Raw genomic sequence first — 16726 nt, forward strand, 5'->3', positions numbered from 1 at the left:
GAGACCCCAGTGTGGTGGCAAATGTCTGCAGTCTTTGCACTTCGGCTGGAGAACTGAGAGGCTGAGGCAAACTTGGGCTACACTGAGACCCTGTCTCAAAACCAAAGCAATGGGGTAAAATACACACACACACACACACACACACACACACACACACACACACACACCAAAACAACAAAAACAAACAGATGAATAAATAGACAACATAGTCTTTATACACCATGGAGAGGGAGATTGTTTTTGTTCTACTGAATTTTATTGGAAAGGGTCCATAATGCAAAGTGTGTTGCAGTTATTCAATGATGCTCATAGTAAGAACTCCTACATTTGTTTGTGTTATGATTGTTGTCTCTTTAAGAGACAAGCCACACCCACTCCCTCCCCCATCCGCTGAGGCAGGCTGATCTTTAACTTCTGGCCTGAGCTTACTCTCTTTTCCGTCTTCCTCTTGGAGAGGCAGCTTCGCTTCTGCCTCTCTCCCCACTTCTTCACTCCCCCTCTTCTCTCTCTCTCTGTCCTCTTCTCCTCCCCCCTCCTCTAAGTAATAAATATCCAATTCTATTCTGTACGACGTGTCTGTCCATGTGCCTTCTACCCATCGCCTGCTCATACCCCCGGGCTCGCTGGGACCAGCCACCACTCAGGGGCCAGCAGCCATCTCTGCCTGGGACTGGCTGCTCCCAGGGCCCACTGCCTGCTGCCACATGGCCCACTACCACCATTTGGGGACCTACAGCATTTCTGCTGCCTACTGTCACTGGGGATCTTGCAACATTTTTGAAAAATCATAACAGTTTCATTATTTTATCAACTACTAATAGATGAGAGTGAACACCACCAACTATAGTTTTTTCAATTGTTTTTATATTGTTTCAGTTCCACAACATTTTGGGTCTTCTGGGTCATATATATACATTCATATGTATATACACACACATATGAAAATATGTATTTCTTTACTTTTTAATATACTCATTTCTATGTGTATGTGCATGTGCATACACGTGTGTGATATGTATGAGTATGTCTGTGAATATGGGCCTGTGAGTGTCATGGCACACAAGTGGAACAACTTTGGGGGTGGGTCCTCACTTTCTACCTTATTTAAGATGGGGTCACTGTTTTGAGATTTTAATTTTATTTGATAGGTGTGAGTATTTTGGTTGCATGTATGTCTGTGGACCAACTCCACACAGTGCCCAAAGAGGGTGTAAGATCCTCTGGAACTGGAGTTTTAGACAGTTGTGAGCTGCTATGTGGGTGTTGGGAATCGAACCCAGGTCATTTGCAAGAGCAGCTTGTGCTCTTAACTGCTGAGTCATCCCTCCAGCCCCAGGATTGCTGAGACATCCCTCCAGCCCCAGGATTGCTGAGTTATCCCTCCAGCCCCAGGATTGCTGAGTCATCATCTCTCTAGCCCCAGGATTGCTGAGTCATCCCTCCAGCCCCAGGATTGCTGAGTCATCCCTCCAGCCCCAGGATTGCTGAGTTATCCCTCCAGCCCCAGGATTGCTGAGTCATCATCTCTCTAGCCCCAGGATTGCTGAGTCATCATCTCTCTAGCCCCAGGATTGCTGAGTCATCATCTCTCCAGCCCCAGGATTGCTGAATCATCCCTCTTGCCCCAGGATTTCTGCCTACTCCAGACTAGCTGGCCTTCAAGCCTCCCAGGATTCTCTTGCTTCTGCTGCCATCTTGCAGTGGGACACTGAGATTGCAGATGTATATCTGACTTTATGTAGTTCTGGGGATACGAACTCCAGCCCCCGTGCTTGCTTTACTCACTGCGCTGTCTCGTAGCAGGGAACACATGAGTGGTGAGAGCTGAGGCTGATGTTTTTGTCATATCAACAGTCAAGAAGCAGAGAAACTGAGTCAGAAACAGTGCACAGTAGCATTCAAAGCCCATCCCGCAGTGACCTTCTTCATCCAGGTAGGCTCCACCTCCTAGAGGCTCCGAAGGACCTTCAAATCAACTGTTCAAACACATGGGCCTCTGGCAGACATTTTATATTCTAGTGCTAACAGTGTCCATGCTATAGGATAGGTCTCTCAATCTTGATCCTATTGAACTGAAATTTCATATCCTGTGAACGTCTCTCCAGTCCCTACCTTCACCTGCTAGTTCTAGTGACCAGCATTTTATTAGACGCTGCATGTCTGTGAGTTTCTGTGATTTCCTTTTATAAAGTTGCATGTAAGTAGATAGACATGCTACTGCCTGGAGCTCAGGGTATGACTTTGCCATAGAATTCAAATTTAGCCTGTACAATTCTCTGGGTTTGATTCTCAGCCCCAAGCCAAAAGGGAGGGAGGGAGAAAAAGAGGGAAGGAGGGAAGAAGGTGAAGTAAAGAAGGAAGAAGGGGGAGGGAAAGGAAAAAGAGGAAGGGGGAAGGAGCTAACCAACCATAGTAATGTTAATTTTACAGACTACTACTTTATTAAATTTATTAGTTCTCAAAGTTGTTTTAGTAGCTTACTTTTAGCTTCTTGACCACATTTATGATATTTTAAAATACTTGCCTGTTAATTTCACTGTATCAGTCATTTCTGATTTTTGTTTTTTATTGATGGATTTTTCTCTTGCTTATTTGACTAATCGTGTGTGTATGTGTGTCAGTTTACCAACTAATAGAGTTTATGTAGAAAAATGGTTGAGTTTTATTTTTTATTGTTAAATGGGGGAATAAAGAATGTTTAATAGGCAGTAGAATAATGTTAAGGTCGCTCTGTTCCTTCCATGACTTGTCTTCATGCTTGCTAGGTGTGTCGTGTCTGTGATAAACATTGCTCTAGCACTAATCTACCCCTGTTAATAAAGTAAAAGTTTCCTGTGACCGCTATAATGCCCCAGGTGTCTCTGACTAGGGACAATCTGAACATCTCCCACCCAAGAAAACGTTAGAGGTTCTCAACCTGTGGGTTGTGACCCCTTTGGCAAACCTCTATCTCCCAAAATATTTACATTAATTTATAACAGTAGCAAAGCTACAGTGATGAAGTAACAATGAAAATAATTTTATTGTTGGGGTCACCACATGAGGAGCTGTATTGAAGGGTTGCAGCATCAGGAAGACTAAAAACGCTGTAAAATCAGTAGAATGTTGAGCCTGCAACTTCTCTGCAGTTATGTGCCCAGCCAGGTAGCTTTGTTTATACATCTTTGGATTCCTGTTAAGCAGTAGATAGACATGAACTTCTATGCTAATTTCTAAATTTCTCTCTCTCTCTCTCTCTCTCTCTCTCTCTGTGTGTGTGTGTGTGTGTCTGCCTGTCTCTGTCTCTCTGTGTGTCTCTCTCTCTGTTTCTCTCTCTCTCTCTCTCTGTCTTTTGTGACACTCCTCTCCAGAGCTCCATCCTACACATTACTGCTGCCATGCTTGGCCAAACTCTGAACTGCCTTTCAATTCAGTGAGTCTACTTTAACCTGTTAGGGTTTTTTCCTGCCTGTGCTGTGGTCAGCAAAGGACCTCAGGGCAGAAGCATCTGTGGCCGTAGGACTGTGTGGGTTTCTGCTCTTATCTCTTATATCTCTCTGTACTGCCTGTTGGCTACTATCTGGGAAAAGATGCTTTGTATATTGTGTCCTGAGTTCTACTGCATTCTGGTGAGAAGTCAGCTCCAAAATCAGGCACTCTGACATGGTGTGGGGAAGCAAAGTCCTTCAAGATTGCAAGTGACTAGTGACCTTCAGAATGGTTGGCATCCCTTGATGGGAGGAGAGGAAAGGCTGGTCTCCTCTTATGGGAAGAGAGGCTCAGCCTTCCTACTGCTTAGAAGCCGTTTCACTCCCATTTCCAAATGAAACTCTACAGAATTTTTTTTTAATTAGAAAAAGTTTCAACCTTACATCTGTACTTCTATTGTACATAAAAGTCAATCAGGCAGTTCTAGAAGAAAGTGCTGTTAATTGAGTCAATGATAACAATGACGATGGTGAAGACAGTTGGGATGTGAATGTCAGTTGTCAAGTTGACTGGGCACAGAGCCACCGAGGAGACAGACACACCTTTGGGTCGTCTGCAAGGATGCTTTTAGAGAGGATTAGCTGAGGAGTGAAGACCTATCAGACCCATCCTGAACGTGGGCAGCGCCATCCCATGGGCTGATCCAGCAGACTGAAAAGGGAATCGAGAGGAGTGTGTGCAACATTCATCTCTCTTTGCTCCCCGGTACCCAGAGGGGAGCGAGCAGCCTTCCACCACCCCTTCCTTCCATGATGGACTGTATCCTCAAACCATGAGCCTTCTTACCTCAAATTGCCTTCTTTTTGAGACAGTCTCTAGCTCAGGCTGGCTTCAAACTCTGTAGTAACCAAAGATGACCTTGAACTTCCTTTCCTCCTGCCTTCTTCTCCCAAGAGCAGGGCTGGGAATCTAACTCAGAGCCTCTGGCATGCTGAGCTACAACCCCAGTCCTGAAGTTGCTCCATTTCAGATACTTGGTTACAGCAATGAGAAAAGTAGTAAATAAAACTAGTCTAAATAAACATTGCCAACAGCTACCCCCGTGTACCAGATACCACCAAGGCCTTTGATTGGGTTTGCTCTTCCACAGTGATTCTGCGTGCAGGGATCATGACAGTAGAACTCAAGAGCATACAGTCGGCTCCTCTCGCTTCGAGACTCAGTGCTCAGTGGCTGGATCCCTCTGTGGCGATTTAGTGGCTGAAGCAGGATGCAATTTCTGCCCAAGGAGAACACAGCCTGCTCCTAGGACGATGCCACTCTCTGATTCTGTCTTTACCTGAGCTTTCCCATCTGGCAAATTAAAGTGGAAAACAGCAAACTCTCTCCCCAGAGAGGCTGGGTTGTTATATGCATGTTTTGTATTATTTTGCTCTGAATAAGAGCGTATGTAAATGTGTTGCTGGAGGTTAAAATTACCCTTATTTTGTAACACTTGGCTGCTCCCACTGGGGTGAATAGTTGAAAATTATAGGGAGGCTGGAGAGGATGTTAGCTGACTTGGAATTACTTCTCTCCTTTCTCTCCACCCACTCCATCGTTCTGTGCAGACCCAAGCTGCCACTGTCGAGTCCATTTGCCGTCGCTAAGTTCTACTGGTCCTGTAGTGTAGTGACCAACATGGGTTAATCCTGGTATTGGCATCATAGACTCCATCAGGTGTGTGTGCAGGGGCAGATGTTCTTGCTGGAAAAGATGAAAGTCTCATGGAGTACCTGGAAGCCCGATCACACCTGGTCCTCAGCCAGATCACAGAAAGGTGTTTGGTCAACATGGGCATTATTACCGTCCTCAGCCGTCCAGTTCATGTTTGGAGTTTGGCATGGCTCCTCAGCTTTCGCTCCCCCATGGGCCCTGCTTTGTTGGGCCATCCCTATCTTCAACTGCTTTTTTTTCCCTGGCATTTGAATCATCCCTTCCATGATGTGATAATATCTGCAAGTTGGGAAAATAAAAGTGGCATTTGTTTAGCCATAATTAATGAAATATTTATGTTGCATGAGGCTATGTGATAAAATCCTTAGGCTTACAGTCCTTTTGCTTCTGATTACATTTGGGATTTTTTTTTCTATGACCAGACATTCTGACGCCAGCTCTTTTACACTGAGCAGATGTCGTGTAGTAAAAATGGGTGCCAGATGCTGCGAGCCGCAGAAGGGCGATTTGTTTAAGAGCTGGCTCTGACTTTTTTTTTTTTTTTTTTTGCATTCAATTACTCTGCAGAACGAACCTTACCCGCGCATTTAGGTAACTCAGCTAACTTCAGATATGCATTTTCATAATAGATTTTTTTGATCCAAAAGCATTGTAAGCAAGGATCCTGCCCTGCGAAGGGTGTTTAAGGACTTCCTTGATTTCCGCATAATACCTTGTTTTGTTTTGTTTTGTTTTGTATGTGAGAGGCGAGCCGCAGAGCTCTTGGCAGGGATCCAGAAATGTAATTAAGGTGGAGGGCCAACTTTTCAGGGGCCCTGAGGTACCACTTTCCCAAGCTCCTGGCAGGTGCAGTGAGGGGTGGGCAGAAGGAAGCAAACAGGGTGAGGGAGGAGAGAGGTGGCGGCCGTGAGGCGCGAAGCAGGAAAAACAGCCCACAGTTTGGTGAGTTCTCCGGTTCTCGTTTCAGGCCTTGGAGCTCCAGTGATAGAGGCCACCTCTTCTCCCTCGTCTCCCACCTCCTCCTCTGCAGAGGAAGATGCTGGCTCCCAGTCTTCCTCACTGCTAAAGGTAACATCACGTGGAACACCCTACAATGTCTTGGCTGGCTAGGGCTCATTTCCCATCCAGGCTTCAGAGCCAATGTGGGCTCCAGCTGCAAGGATCCTCAGGAGGATAAAGCCACATTGCAGCTGATAATCACCCTTCTTTTTATCTGGAACACCCCAAGATTTGTCTTCTTTTGAAAAAAAAAATACACCAAGCAAGAAAACCTCAGAGTCTCAAATGGGGGAAGGGAAAAAAGAAGACATACTGACTTGAAACCATTTGGCGAGTGCCGTGCTTAAAGTGGGTTTGATATGCGGTCCAATAACCAAACCCTTGAAAAACTTCAACAAGCAGATGTGTATGTCCCCAAGGGAGGCACAACTTCATTTAAGAAGCACTAGAGGCAGATTGCACAGAAAATGTTATGTTTATTCTAACCGGAGCTATGAAACGAACCATGCAGTTGCGCAGAGACACGGATCCACCAAGGCACCTACTGTCGAAGGAGCCCACATGCCACTGGGAAGGCAACCATCCCCTTTCTTAGTGGATATTCATGTCTAGAGAGTACTTACCGAATCTCTCATGCCAATGCAGAGAAAACACAGCGTGGCATGTCTGTGGATGTGCCTATATGTCACATGTGCAGAGAGAGAGACGCTTGCCACCACGCCCACTGTTGTTTTCTCAAAGTATGGGACTGAAGCTTGTCTCCTAGGACTCAGAGGGGTCCTCGCTTGCCTCTGGGGTAGGCGGAGGAGCTGGGCATTGCTTTGGCTCTGTTTATAGTTTTAGAGCAGAGAGAAGCTATGAAGGAAGAAGAGAACCAAATTTACTCACACTCGGCTTTCCCATATCTAGCAAGAGAGGCTTTGGCTTCAGTTCCAGTCACAAAGGGGGATTCCAACTCCCTAAGGCACACACACAGTGGAGAAGGGGAGAGGAATCTTTCTGTTTTTAAATTGCGGGCTGCTTTAGTTACTTCAATCCTCACCAGAAATGAATTGTTATGTAAATTGTATTACATTGATTTCTGGGGGCTTCTTATTGGCCCCCATCCTCTCAAATAACCCTAAGTTAATTCTCCACTCAAATGAGACAGATCCCAGACTCCATCTTCTTAACCCTCATAGAGAAATAATAGGTTAGCATGGGCGTGTGGAAGTAGCAAGACCATAATATCCCAAATAAACCTCACCACCAGCTCCTTGCCATCTTGCTGGCCTAGCACACGGCTAGTGGTTACTTGAGAGTACCAGGTGATGAAGCATACATATGCTACCTCCTCCTAATGGGGCCCCACTCCTCCAGGAAGCCTTCAAGTGGGAAGGAAGGGCTTTGGCCTCGGGGTTCTCTGTTTCTTTGGGTGCATTCAGGTGTGTCCCACCCAAGGGTCACAACAGAGCCTGCTCAGATGAACCTCTGCACAGGAAGCTGGAGGCAGGATGCTTGAGGCAGGGGACTTGTGGCAGCTGAGCCTTGGTCCTTCCCTCCTCCTGCACTGGCTCTTCTCTTGGCCAGCCCTTAGCATCTCTCCTCCACTCGCTACAACAGCACCATTGCTGTGAACAGAATGAAGAGCCCATGTGTAGGGATTCCTGAGCTTTGCTAGAATATGGTTTAAATAGAAGATAACAAATTCCCTTTTATCTCCAACCTTGGGCTCTGGTCTACTGACTTGAAAGAAGAGAGAGAGAGAGAATGTGTGTGTGTGTGTGTGTGTGTGTATACGCGCGTGTGTGTGCATTGAGGATCAAACCCAAGACCTCACACATGCTCCGCAAGCACTCTGCCACTGAGCTGCACTCTGAGCCCTGTGGGGAGAACTATGCTTCGGGGAGATTGCGTGGCACTGTTGTGGTCTACCGTTCTCCAGATGTCCTCATTTGCTTTCTATTGCTGTGATGAACACCATGACCAAAAACAACTAGGGAAAGAAAGGGTCTATTTCATCATATAGCTTACAGTGCATCACGAAGGGAAGTCAGGACAAGGGCTAAAGGCAGCAACCTGGAGGTAGGAACTGATGCAGAGGCTGCGGAGGAATGCGGCTTACTGTCTTGCTCTCCGTGGCCTGATTAGCCTGGACCAACTACTCAGGAGTGGCACTACCCACTTCTAACCAGGCCCTATCCCATATCAATCATCAATCAAGAAGATGTCCTACAGACTTGCCTATAGGGCATTTCCTCAACTGATGTCCCTTCTTTCCAGATGGCCCAGCTTCTGTCAAGCTGACAAAAAAAAAAAAAGAAGAAGAAGAAAAAACTAACCAGAATACAGAATTTGTATTCAATAGTCTCCATTTAGAAGAAAACGACGCTCCTATAGGCCCTACCACAGAGCAGGGGTCCTTGACTGTCTATCACCTGGCAAAAGAAAAGGCCTGTGGGAAAATATGCATACTGAGGATGATCACCTGCGTCCGTTACTAATTGTGTCAATTTGGGCAGGTTGTCTTTCTGACTTTTGCTGTCCATATTTGTGGAGACCTTCAGTCTGAGACATAAAAGAGACATCATGAAGGAATTAGCTCATTCATTGTCTGACCCATGACACTCTCCAAATTCTAGGATTTACAACCTGGCTCATGCCAGGTCTCCAGGTGAGCTAGAGAGATCATCTCAGGGCAGGAAGCACCTCACCCTGGTCCAGATTTTCTCCAAAGATCCTCATTTATTACTAGAGGGTCCCCATGCTAAAGCCAGAACCCAAGCAGTCACCTGGGGGTCTTCTCCAGGAACAAAGATGAGACTGTGCTGAGATATAAAAGCCAAGGTTTCCTCCCGAGGATCTTTAGGATTCTAAAAATCCTAGAAGAACAGCTTCCTTCCCTGAGATGGAATACGTGGGAAGCAAAGGCAGGTGGATTTCTGTGAGTTCAAGGACAGTCTGGTCCATGTAGCAAGTTCCAGGCAAGTAAGGGCTATACTGTGAGACCCTGTCTTAAAATAATAAAGATAATGCTGCTGCTGATGGTGCCGGTGATGATGAAGTTAAATCAAATTTTAACTTCAATTTTTTTATTCACAGCTCAATTCCAGTGCCACCTGTGGATAGCGGCATTCATATTTCACACAGTACAGATGGAGGTCATTGTCATCACTGTAGAAAGTTCTACTGGATGTCGTTATGCTAGAAGGCCAGCGGTGGCTTGAAGTCATGCATGGAGAGGGCAGAGGGCAATGATGAGATTTTGTTATCCCTTTTCTTAGTCGTGGCTTTCTCTTCTCCATTGCTTTGTATAGGAGAAGATACCCAGCAGAAGAAGGAAGCTGGAGAAGCAGATGGTTAAGCAAGAAGAATTGAAAAGACTCCATAAGGCTCAGGTCAGGAAGCAAACATGTGAAGGGTATCCCCGGGGTGTGGGTGGGACATCCTTCAGGAGTCAATCTGTTCTTGGGGAGATGGGCCAGGGAAAGGCCTGCCTCCCTTCTGTGAGAACCAGACTGTGGCCATTCTGAAGGTCCTGGCCCAATCCCCAGTAGCTCTGGGGAGAGGAGCTCAGGAGGTTGAACTATTCCCATCCCAGTCACCTTTCCGGCCTCAGGTTTGTGTCCTACAAAGTGAGGCTAGCATGGCCATCATCATAATCCCTTATTCCCACAAAGCAGTGGCCTTGGGTGTGTCCTCAGTAAGGACAGAATTCATCCACCACCTCCTTGACTGAGTCTCTGCTAAACTGAAAGCTACTGGGGTCTGATTCTGTTTTAGGATTAGTTGAAAGCATTAAGTACCTAGTACTTCCTAACCTGATGATTTCCTCCAAGCGTTTCTGCCCAAGCTAATCTGTCAGTCTCTGTCCTGGATGAACAAAATGGAGCAAACAACATAAACACTGGCCCTCTCCAAGCCCAGTCTTGAAGAACAGTTGGACTTGAGTATATACAGACTTAGAACAATCATCTCTATTAATCCACATAGCACTGTATTGCTTTCACCACTGTGTCCTTGATGTGGCCATGCAGTCTTGTGTACTCGTCAGCTTTCTGCTACAGTAACAAAATGCCTAAGATGATTAACTTTAAAAGAGGAAAGTTTTATTTGGATTTATGGGGTCAGTCATACTAGTCTATAGTCAGTTGGCCCCGCTGCTTTAAGCCTGTGGGGAGGGCCTATCTCTGCAGAGAGTATAGATAGTATAGACAGAGGTGAAGGCAACTGTTGACGTGATGGCTCCAGAAGCAGGGGCAGTGAGAGCGGGAAGAGTTCTTCATATCCCCTTCAAGAGCACACTCACTCATGGTGACATGGCTTCTTTCTGTGAGGCCCTGCCTTCTAAATGTCTCGCTGCCTGTGGTAGCACCTTGGCTGGGAAGTGGGCCTTTGGAGAATGAACACTGTGTTTACCTGTTCATGCTTCCATAGCCGCAGACCACAGCCTGGGTGGCTCAAACAACACGTATTTCTTTCCTGGAGACTGAAGAACTAAGATCAAGGCGCATCAGGCTGGGCGTCTGCCAAGGGCTCTGCTCCTGGCTGAGAGACAGCACCTTCCCATTGCATCCTCACAGGATCTTTTTGAAGTGTGAGGAGAGGGACCAGGGAGGGGGGAGAGCATCCTTCCACTCATACAGGTAGGAGGCCCATTAGATCAGGGCTGCACGCCATAACCTCAGTGGTCTCCTCAAACACTTTGTCTCTAATACAGTAACCCTAGAAGTTGGAATCTCAACCTATAAATTTAGTGGCAATTCATTTTATTCCAGAACAACCTGATAGCTGCAATCACATAACCACCAGTTACAGAGTCACCTAACGGTCTCCCTTCCTTAGCAACCTTGTGCCTTACCTGCAAGAAGAGTTGGGCTTTATCAAGACACAACCCCTTTCAAAGGCAGCAGAGAAGAGGGCATGAAATTGCAAGCAACTAGCAGCAGAATTCGCATTTAATTTGTGTTTCCCACTTAAATACTCATAGCTGGGGCGAGAAGAGCCAGGTGGCGGCTCATGTCCCCATTTGAGTCTCTTGGTGTTGGGGATGCCTTGACCATTGCAGCTATGATTCCAGGGGGGATTTAGAAGGATGGGTGTTTGCGGGAGAGAGATGCAGACAGATGCGCCACCTGCCCTGATGGTTCATGGTTTCTTTACTGTTCCTGTGCAGCTGTGTGTAAGGACCGTCCTGCCTGCCTCCCGGTAACCCACTGCTTGAAAGCAAGGAAAGTTGGTGGCGATGAACAAAACTTACCAAAAAATGACCACGCTCTACTTTCTTTCCTAAAGGAAAGCTGTTATTCCATGAGAGTAACAGCTGGTAAGAAAAGTAAAACATGCCCACCCAAACCCATGTGTAACCCCAAAACTAAACAAATGCTTGGGGGTCCACGGAGTGTGAGCTGTTAACATCATGGGTTCAGCACCTGCTGCTCCACCTTCAGAACTAGACGATAACAGATCCACAGGCACATCTGTCAGGGAGTACCCGGGACCACAACCAGTGGTGCAAGGCCAGGGCAAGAGCCCTTTTGAAGTCAAGGTGGGGTACAGGCTGACCCTGATCCCCTGGAGCAGGCCCAGGTCTCCATTTCATGAGGTATCAGTGGCTTCCTCCTGCAAAACAGTACCTGAGTAGCCCTATTCTGTGCTGAGGAGACAGCCCTGGCCATTGCACCCTTGGTTAAAGTCCAGGACCCATGAGGATCCCATGGCCGGTCCAGGAGCCTCCCTCCCAGGACTCCAGTGTGGTGGGCCTTGTCACAGGGTGGTTTTGACTCCTTTGTGGGTGTCATTTACACATATGCAGATGCTGTGCTCCGTGGCTCATCCTAAGGACAGAAGCACTAAGGTACTGAGCTGGGGAGCTCCACGGTCAATGGCATCGCTGGTGGCAGCTAGTAGCAGGCTCGGCCCCTCTTGTACCCCCTCATCTACAGAGCCTCTCAGGGCATGCGCTCTTGGTCTTGCAGGCCATCCAGAGGCAGCTAGAGGAGGTGGAGGAGCGGCAGAGGATCTCGGAGATCCAGGGTGTGAGGCTGGAGAAGGTGCTGAGAGGAGAAGCAGGTACTGTCGGCAGGTCTGGGAGTGGCACTGGCCTTGCATGGTGGGCAGGACAAAGAGCACTCATCACCTGCTAGGGACAGGTCAACACAGACATACGGTGCTAAATCCACTGCCTTATGCATTTATTTTTAATTGATTTGTTTTTATTTTGTGTGTGTGTGTGTGTTTTGCCTGCATCCATGTCTGTGCACCAGTGAGTGCAATTCCCTCAGAGGCCAGAAGAGGGCCTCAGATTCCCTGGATCTGGAATTACAGATGGGTGTGAGCTGCTATGTGGATGCTGGGAATGGAACCCTTGTCCCCAGGAAGAGCAGTGTTCTTACCTGATGAGTCAGCTCTCTGGCCCCAGTTTAGCTAAAAAAAAAAAAAAACAAAAAAACCAAGTTCTAGGTTCAGCGAAAGGTCTTATCTCAAAAAATAAAGTGGAAAGTGACAGAGGAAGAGACACACCATCAACTTCTGGCCTCCACATGCATGAGCACACAGGTACACACGCACGCATGCAATTTCTCAAAAGAGCCTTAGGCCAGGACTTTCAGTGGAGCAGAAGCCCGAACACAATGGGCTCCTTCTCTCTCTCTTTTTTTTCTTTCTTGGATTTTCGAGACAGGGTTTCTCTGTAGCTTTGGAGCCTGTGCTGGAACTAGCTCTTGTAGACCAGGCTGGCCTCGAACTCACAGAGATCCGTCTGCCTCTGCCTCCCGAGTGCTGGGATTAAAGGCGTACGCTGTGCTCCTTCTCTTATTGGGTCACACCGTGGATTTCCTTGTGCAGAGAGTCTGCATTGGATCAGCTAGAGCAGACTCCTTTTGCTACAGCGATGACTGCTCCTGCTGCTTGAAAGAGTCACTGTCTGTCTTCCCACGGCTTAGGGATTCTGGTGGAGTGGACTGCCCTTGTTTGGTGCGTTGTGTAATAGTACTCCCAATCAAGAAGGCGCCACTGTTCAAATTTAGGACCCTCTTGTTGTAGTGGGATCTCTGGGAATGAAAAGGCTATCCCAGCAAAGGGAGTATGTCTTTCATGCTGTCACTGACACGTTGCTGATCTGGGACACAGTGGGATCCATGACTTACAGATGTCACAGAGCCTGTGCTGGGCCAGGGAGGTAACTCAGCTGCTGAAGTGCCCATGGTGCAGGTATGAAAACCCGAGTTTGGTCCCTAGAACTCACCAGATATTATTCACACTTGTAAGCTCAGACCTCAGGAAATAGAGACAAATAGATCCCTGGGGAACCGCTGACTAGCCAGCCAAGCCTAACTGTCAATCTCAAGGTTCAAAATCCAAGATAAACACACCTGAGGAAAGAGGTCCTATGCTGATCTCTGGCCTACACACACACATGCACACACACACGCATGCACGCACATATGCACACACAAGCATGCATGCACTCGCACACATCCATGCATGTACTCACGCACACTCATACATGCAAGCATGCACACAAACACAAGCATGCATGCATGTGCGCGCACACACACACACACCCCTATCCCCTCACATACACATGAACTCTGTGTTTAAATTTGCTTCCCTTCATGCGGAGTGAGCAGTGACGGGTTGTAACTCAGTAACTGGTTACTTCATGAGGTCGTGGGTTTGACCCCTAGCACCACAAAGCAAAACATTCAAATTTACCTGTATTGGATGGGCATAGTCTTAGGAAAATCACCCACTCAACCTCTCCGATTCTTTAGCTGCAAACTCCACAGCAGCAGGCGATTTTGAGAATTCAAGGGCCATTTACCTACATCTCTCCTACATGGAGACAGTCAACAAACACTACCCGTAGTCTACAAAACATTCCAGTCCACACAGATTCTTTAAAGGAAATACCTCTGTGATCTTTCCTGCCAGAAACAAATTCTAGACCCCAAATGTTTAAAGCTTGTTCTGCACATCTCCCCCAGTCTCCAACAGTAAGGAGGGAGACACGATTTTGAGCCATGCCTAAAGAAATGTGGCCGGCTGCTGGTGTTGTCACAGCTGAGTCAGGCCAGCCAAAAGATGGTTCTGTTCATTCCCTTTCTATTCTTTGTAAACTAATTACCCTGTTAGGTTTCTAGGCCTCTGATGTCCTTGTGAAGGTGATGGATGGAAGTCAGAAGGGGCTAGAGACAAGAGTCAAGACACAGAGAGCATCCTCAGAGGAAACCAAGGGGAAGCCCCGCAAGGCAGGCCATTGAAGCAAAGACGCGTGCATTTGTGTGATGGTCATATTCCTCTGCGGCTCCATAGTCCATGTAGTCCCTTGAAGAGATTGCCCTGCTGCTTGGTGAATGACCGATGCTTATTGGGTTAAGTTGTATTTGAGCTGGCCTCTGCTGCTCCCTTTAAAGGGATTTAATGAGAATTATTTAATAGGTATTATTAGGATAATTAGACAATGATCACAGTTAGGCAATAATGTTGAGCTATCAAGGTTGTGAATAACCAAATTTAGAGGCAGGCCCGCAAACAAGGAGTGGGCTGCGACAGTTAGGCGAGGCCCCTCTGTAATGACTGGGACAGCCTGAAAGGCTCTTTTGTGCCTGGGAGTTATTCATTAGGCCCATTGAATTAGTGGACTGTGCAGGGGTGTGGGGTGGAGGGTGCAGACCAAGGGCCCTGACGTCTGAGTGAAATGAGCTCTTCATTGTCCCGACAACAATTCTGGCTTTCTTTTAATTTTTTTTCTCAACAGTCAGAAATGAGTCCTCCCACACCCAAGCATGAGGCCCCCCCCCCCAATTTGTTCAGGAAAAGGAAACGAAGTGAAGCAGAGAGTTAGCCATCAACCCTAAAGGACAAACCAAGGATGTCTGTGACACACAGGGTGTCTGTGCATGTGGTGGGTATCTTGGGCAAAGCCAGCAGAGAGCCCCTGTGGTCCCCCTGTATCTAAGTCACCAATAGTGACCTGGACCCCCTGAGTCCCACCTCCTTGCATGAACAGCCAGACCTCCCTCTGTCAGCTACTTGGGCTTGTCTAGATGAGACATCAGACAATGCTAGGGTTACATCATGGGAAATGCCAGCCAGGATCATGGTATGTCCTGGCAAGAGACTACCACACAGATTATGGTCGGGTGGGTCTGAGCTTTCTTTTCACGTCTGGAGACAGAAGAAAGCAAATGCAAAAGGAGAAAAGCTTCAAATGATGAAAGGTTTGTTCTCAGGGAAGATGGACCAGCCAGGCCCTTCCCTCATAGGCTCACTCACTCCAGCTGGCTGCCTGGAAGCCCACCTTGGGTTTCTCTCCTGTGGTGGAGTCTCGCAGTTTCTCCTTCACAAGGATAGCAAAGACGATGCACGTGCTGGAGGGCGCCAGCAGAGGGCAGCAGCACACACATGAAGAATGGTTTAATGGCCTTTCAGCCCAGCCAGGGAAGAGATTGGCTGCTATCCTGTGGTTTTCATCTTGCTGAGGAACCCAAGGAATGATAATTTCCTGTCTCTTGTGACAGTGGGGGATTCTGGACCAGGCACAGGGATGAGCCACGTGTTGAGTGTCTCTTGTGACAGTGGGGGATTCTGGACCAGGCACAGGGATGAGCCACGTGTTCTTGAATGAATCTTGACATCACCAGCGTTCTGCAGTTACTGCTCCGTAAAATTTTCCCATCTGTAAAATGGATAAGCTGACAGGCCTTCCTCCAAGGGATGGTGGAGATAGATGGCAAAGGAAATGATAGGGGTGTGTGTGTGTGTGTGTGTGTGTGTGTGTGAGAGAGAGAGAGAGAGAGAGAGAGAGAGAGAGAGAGAGAGAGAGAGAGAGAGAGTCAGTAAAGTGCTTGCCATACTAACCTGAAGACCAGAGTTCAATCCCCACACCTTTGGTAAAAGACTAGGTACGGCAGCCCAATCCCAGTGCTGGGGAGGTGGAGGCGAGAGGATCCTAGGGCTTGCTGCCCAGTCTTATCAGTGAGCCTCAAGTCCCAGTGAAAAAAAAAGAGGGAAGGTGGTTGAGGAAGATGCTTATGTCAACCTCTGACCTTCACAAACGCACACGCACACTCTTACAGAATAACTGAAACCATTTTAGTGAAGCACTTGATGAATAGGCCTGTCACATCTTAGACCATCAAAGAGATGGATTCTCTTTCTTTTTGAGTCCCCTCCTTCTACAGCCCAGTGACGGGGCCAATCTTCTCTTAGTGCAGGTCAGGTGTTTATCCATTTCGTTCCTATTCACTTAGAACTCTCTTCTCCAGACAGAATTGAAGCTGCTTTCCACAGATGTGTATAGTCCATGAGTTTCACATGCTTGCCCATATAAGAATCTTGGAGGAAGCCCAACTTAGTGACTCCTGCCTGTAATCCTCTCAGGTGGTTGAGGCAGGAGGATGAGACGCTCAAGGCCAACCTGGGCTACGTGGCGGCGAGCCTGTCTCACAGAGAAGGAGGAGGAAGAGAAGAAGGAAAAAGAGGAGGAAAATAATGTCAATGTAGACTGAAATTTGTATTACACTGATGTATAAATATCATGTGTGTGCATGGGCAATATGGCCTAGCACACAGAGGGCAACTCGCAGGAACTATTCTCTCCTCTGCCATATGGATTTTT

General features: G+C 47.3%; 1 protein-coding gene across 1 annotated transcript in view; it reads left to right on the plus strand.

Annotated features, from left to right (window-relative positions):
* The window catches only part of Mical2 (microtubule associated monooxygenase, calponin and LIM domain containing 2), a 199170-nt gene that overhangs the window by 167811 nt on the left and 14633 nt on the right, over positions 1-16726 (plus strand). Inside the window, exons 31-33 of the mRNA XM_075971915.1 lie at positions 6092-6192; positions 9420-9500; positions 12081-12174. Coding sequence (XP_075828030.1) covers positions 6092-6192; positions 9420-9500; positions 12081-12174 — 276 coding nt within the window. The remainder of the gene's footprint in view (positions 1-6091; positions 6193-9419; positions 9501-12080; positions 12175-16726) is intronic.

This window comes from Microtus pennsylvanicus, chromosome 5, assembly GCF_037038515.1.
Source record: "Microtus pennsylvanicus isolate mMicPen1 chromosome 5, mMicPen1.hap1, whole genome shotgun sequence".
In the NCBI taxonomy this organism is placed as follows: domain Eukaryota; kingdom Metazoa; phylum Chordata; class Mammalia; order Rodentia; family Cricetidae; genus Microtus; species Microtus pennsylvanicus.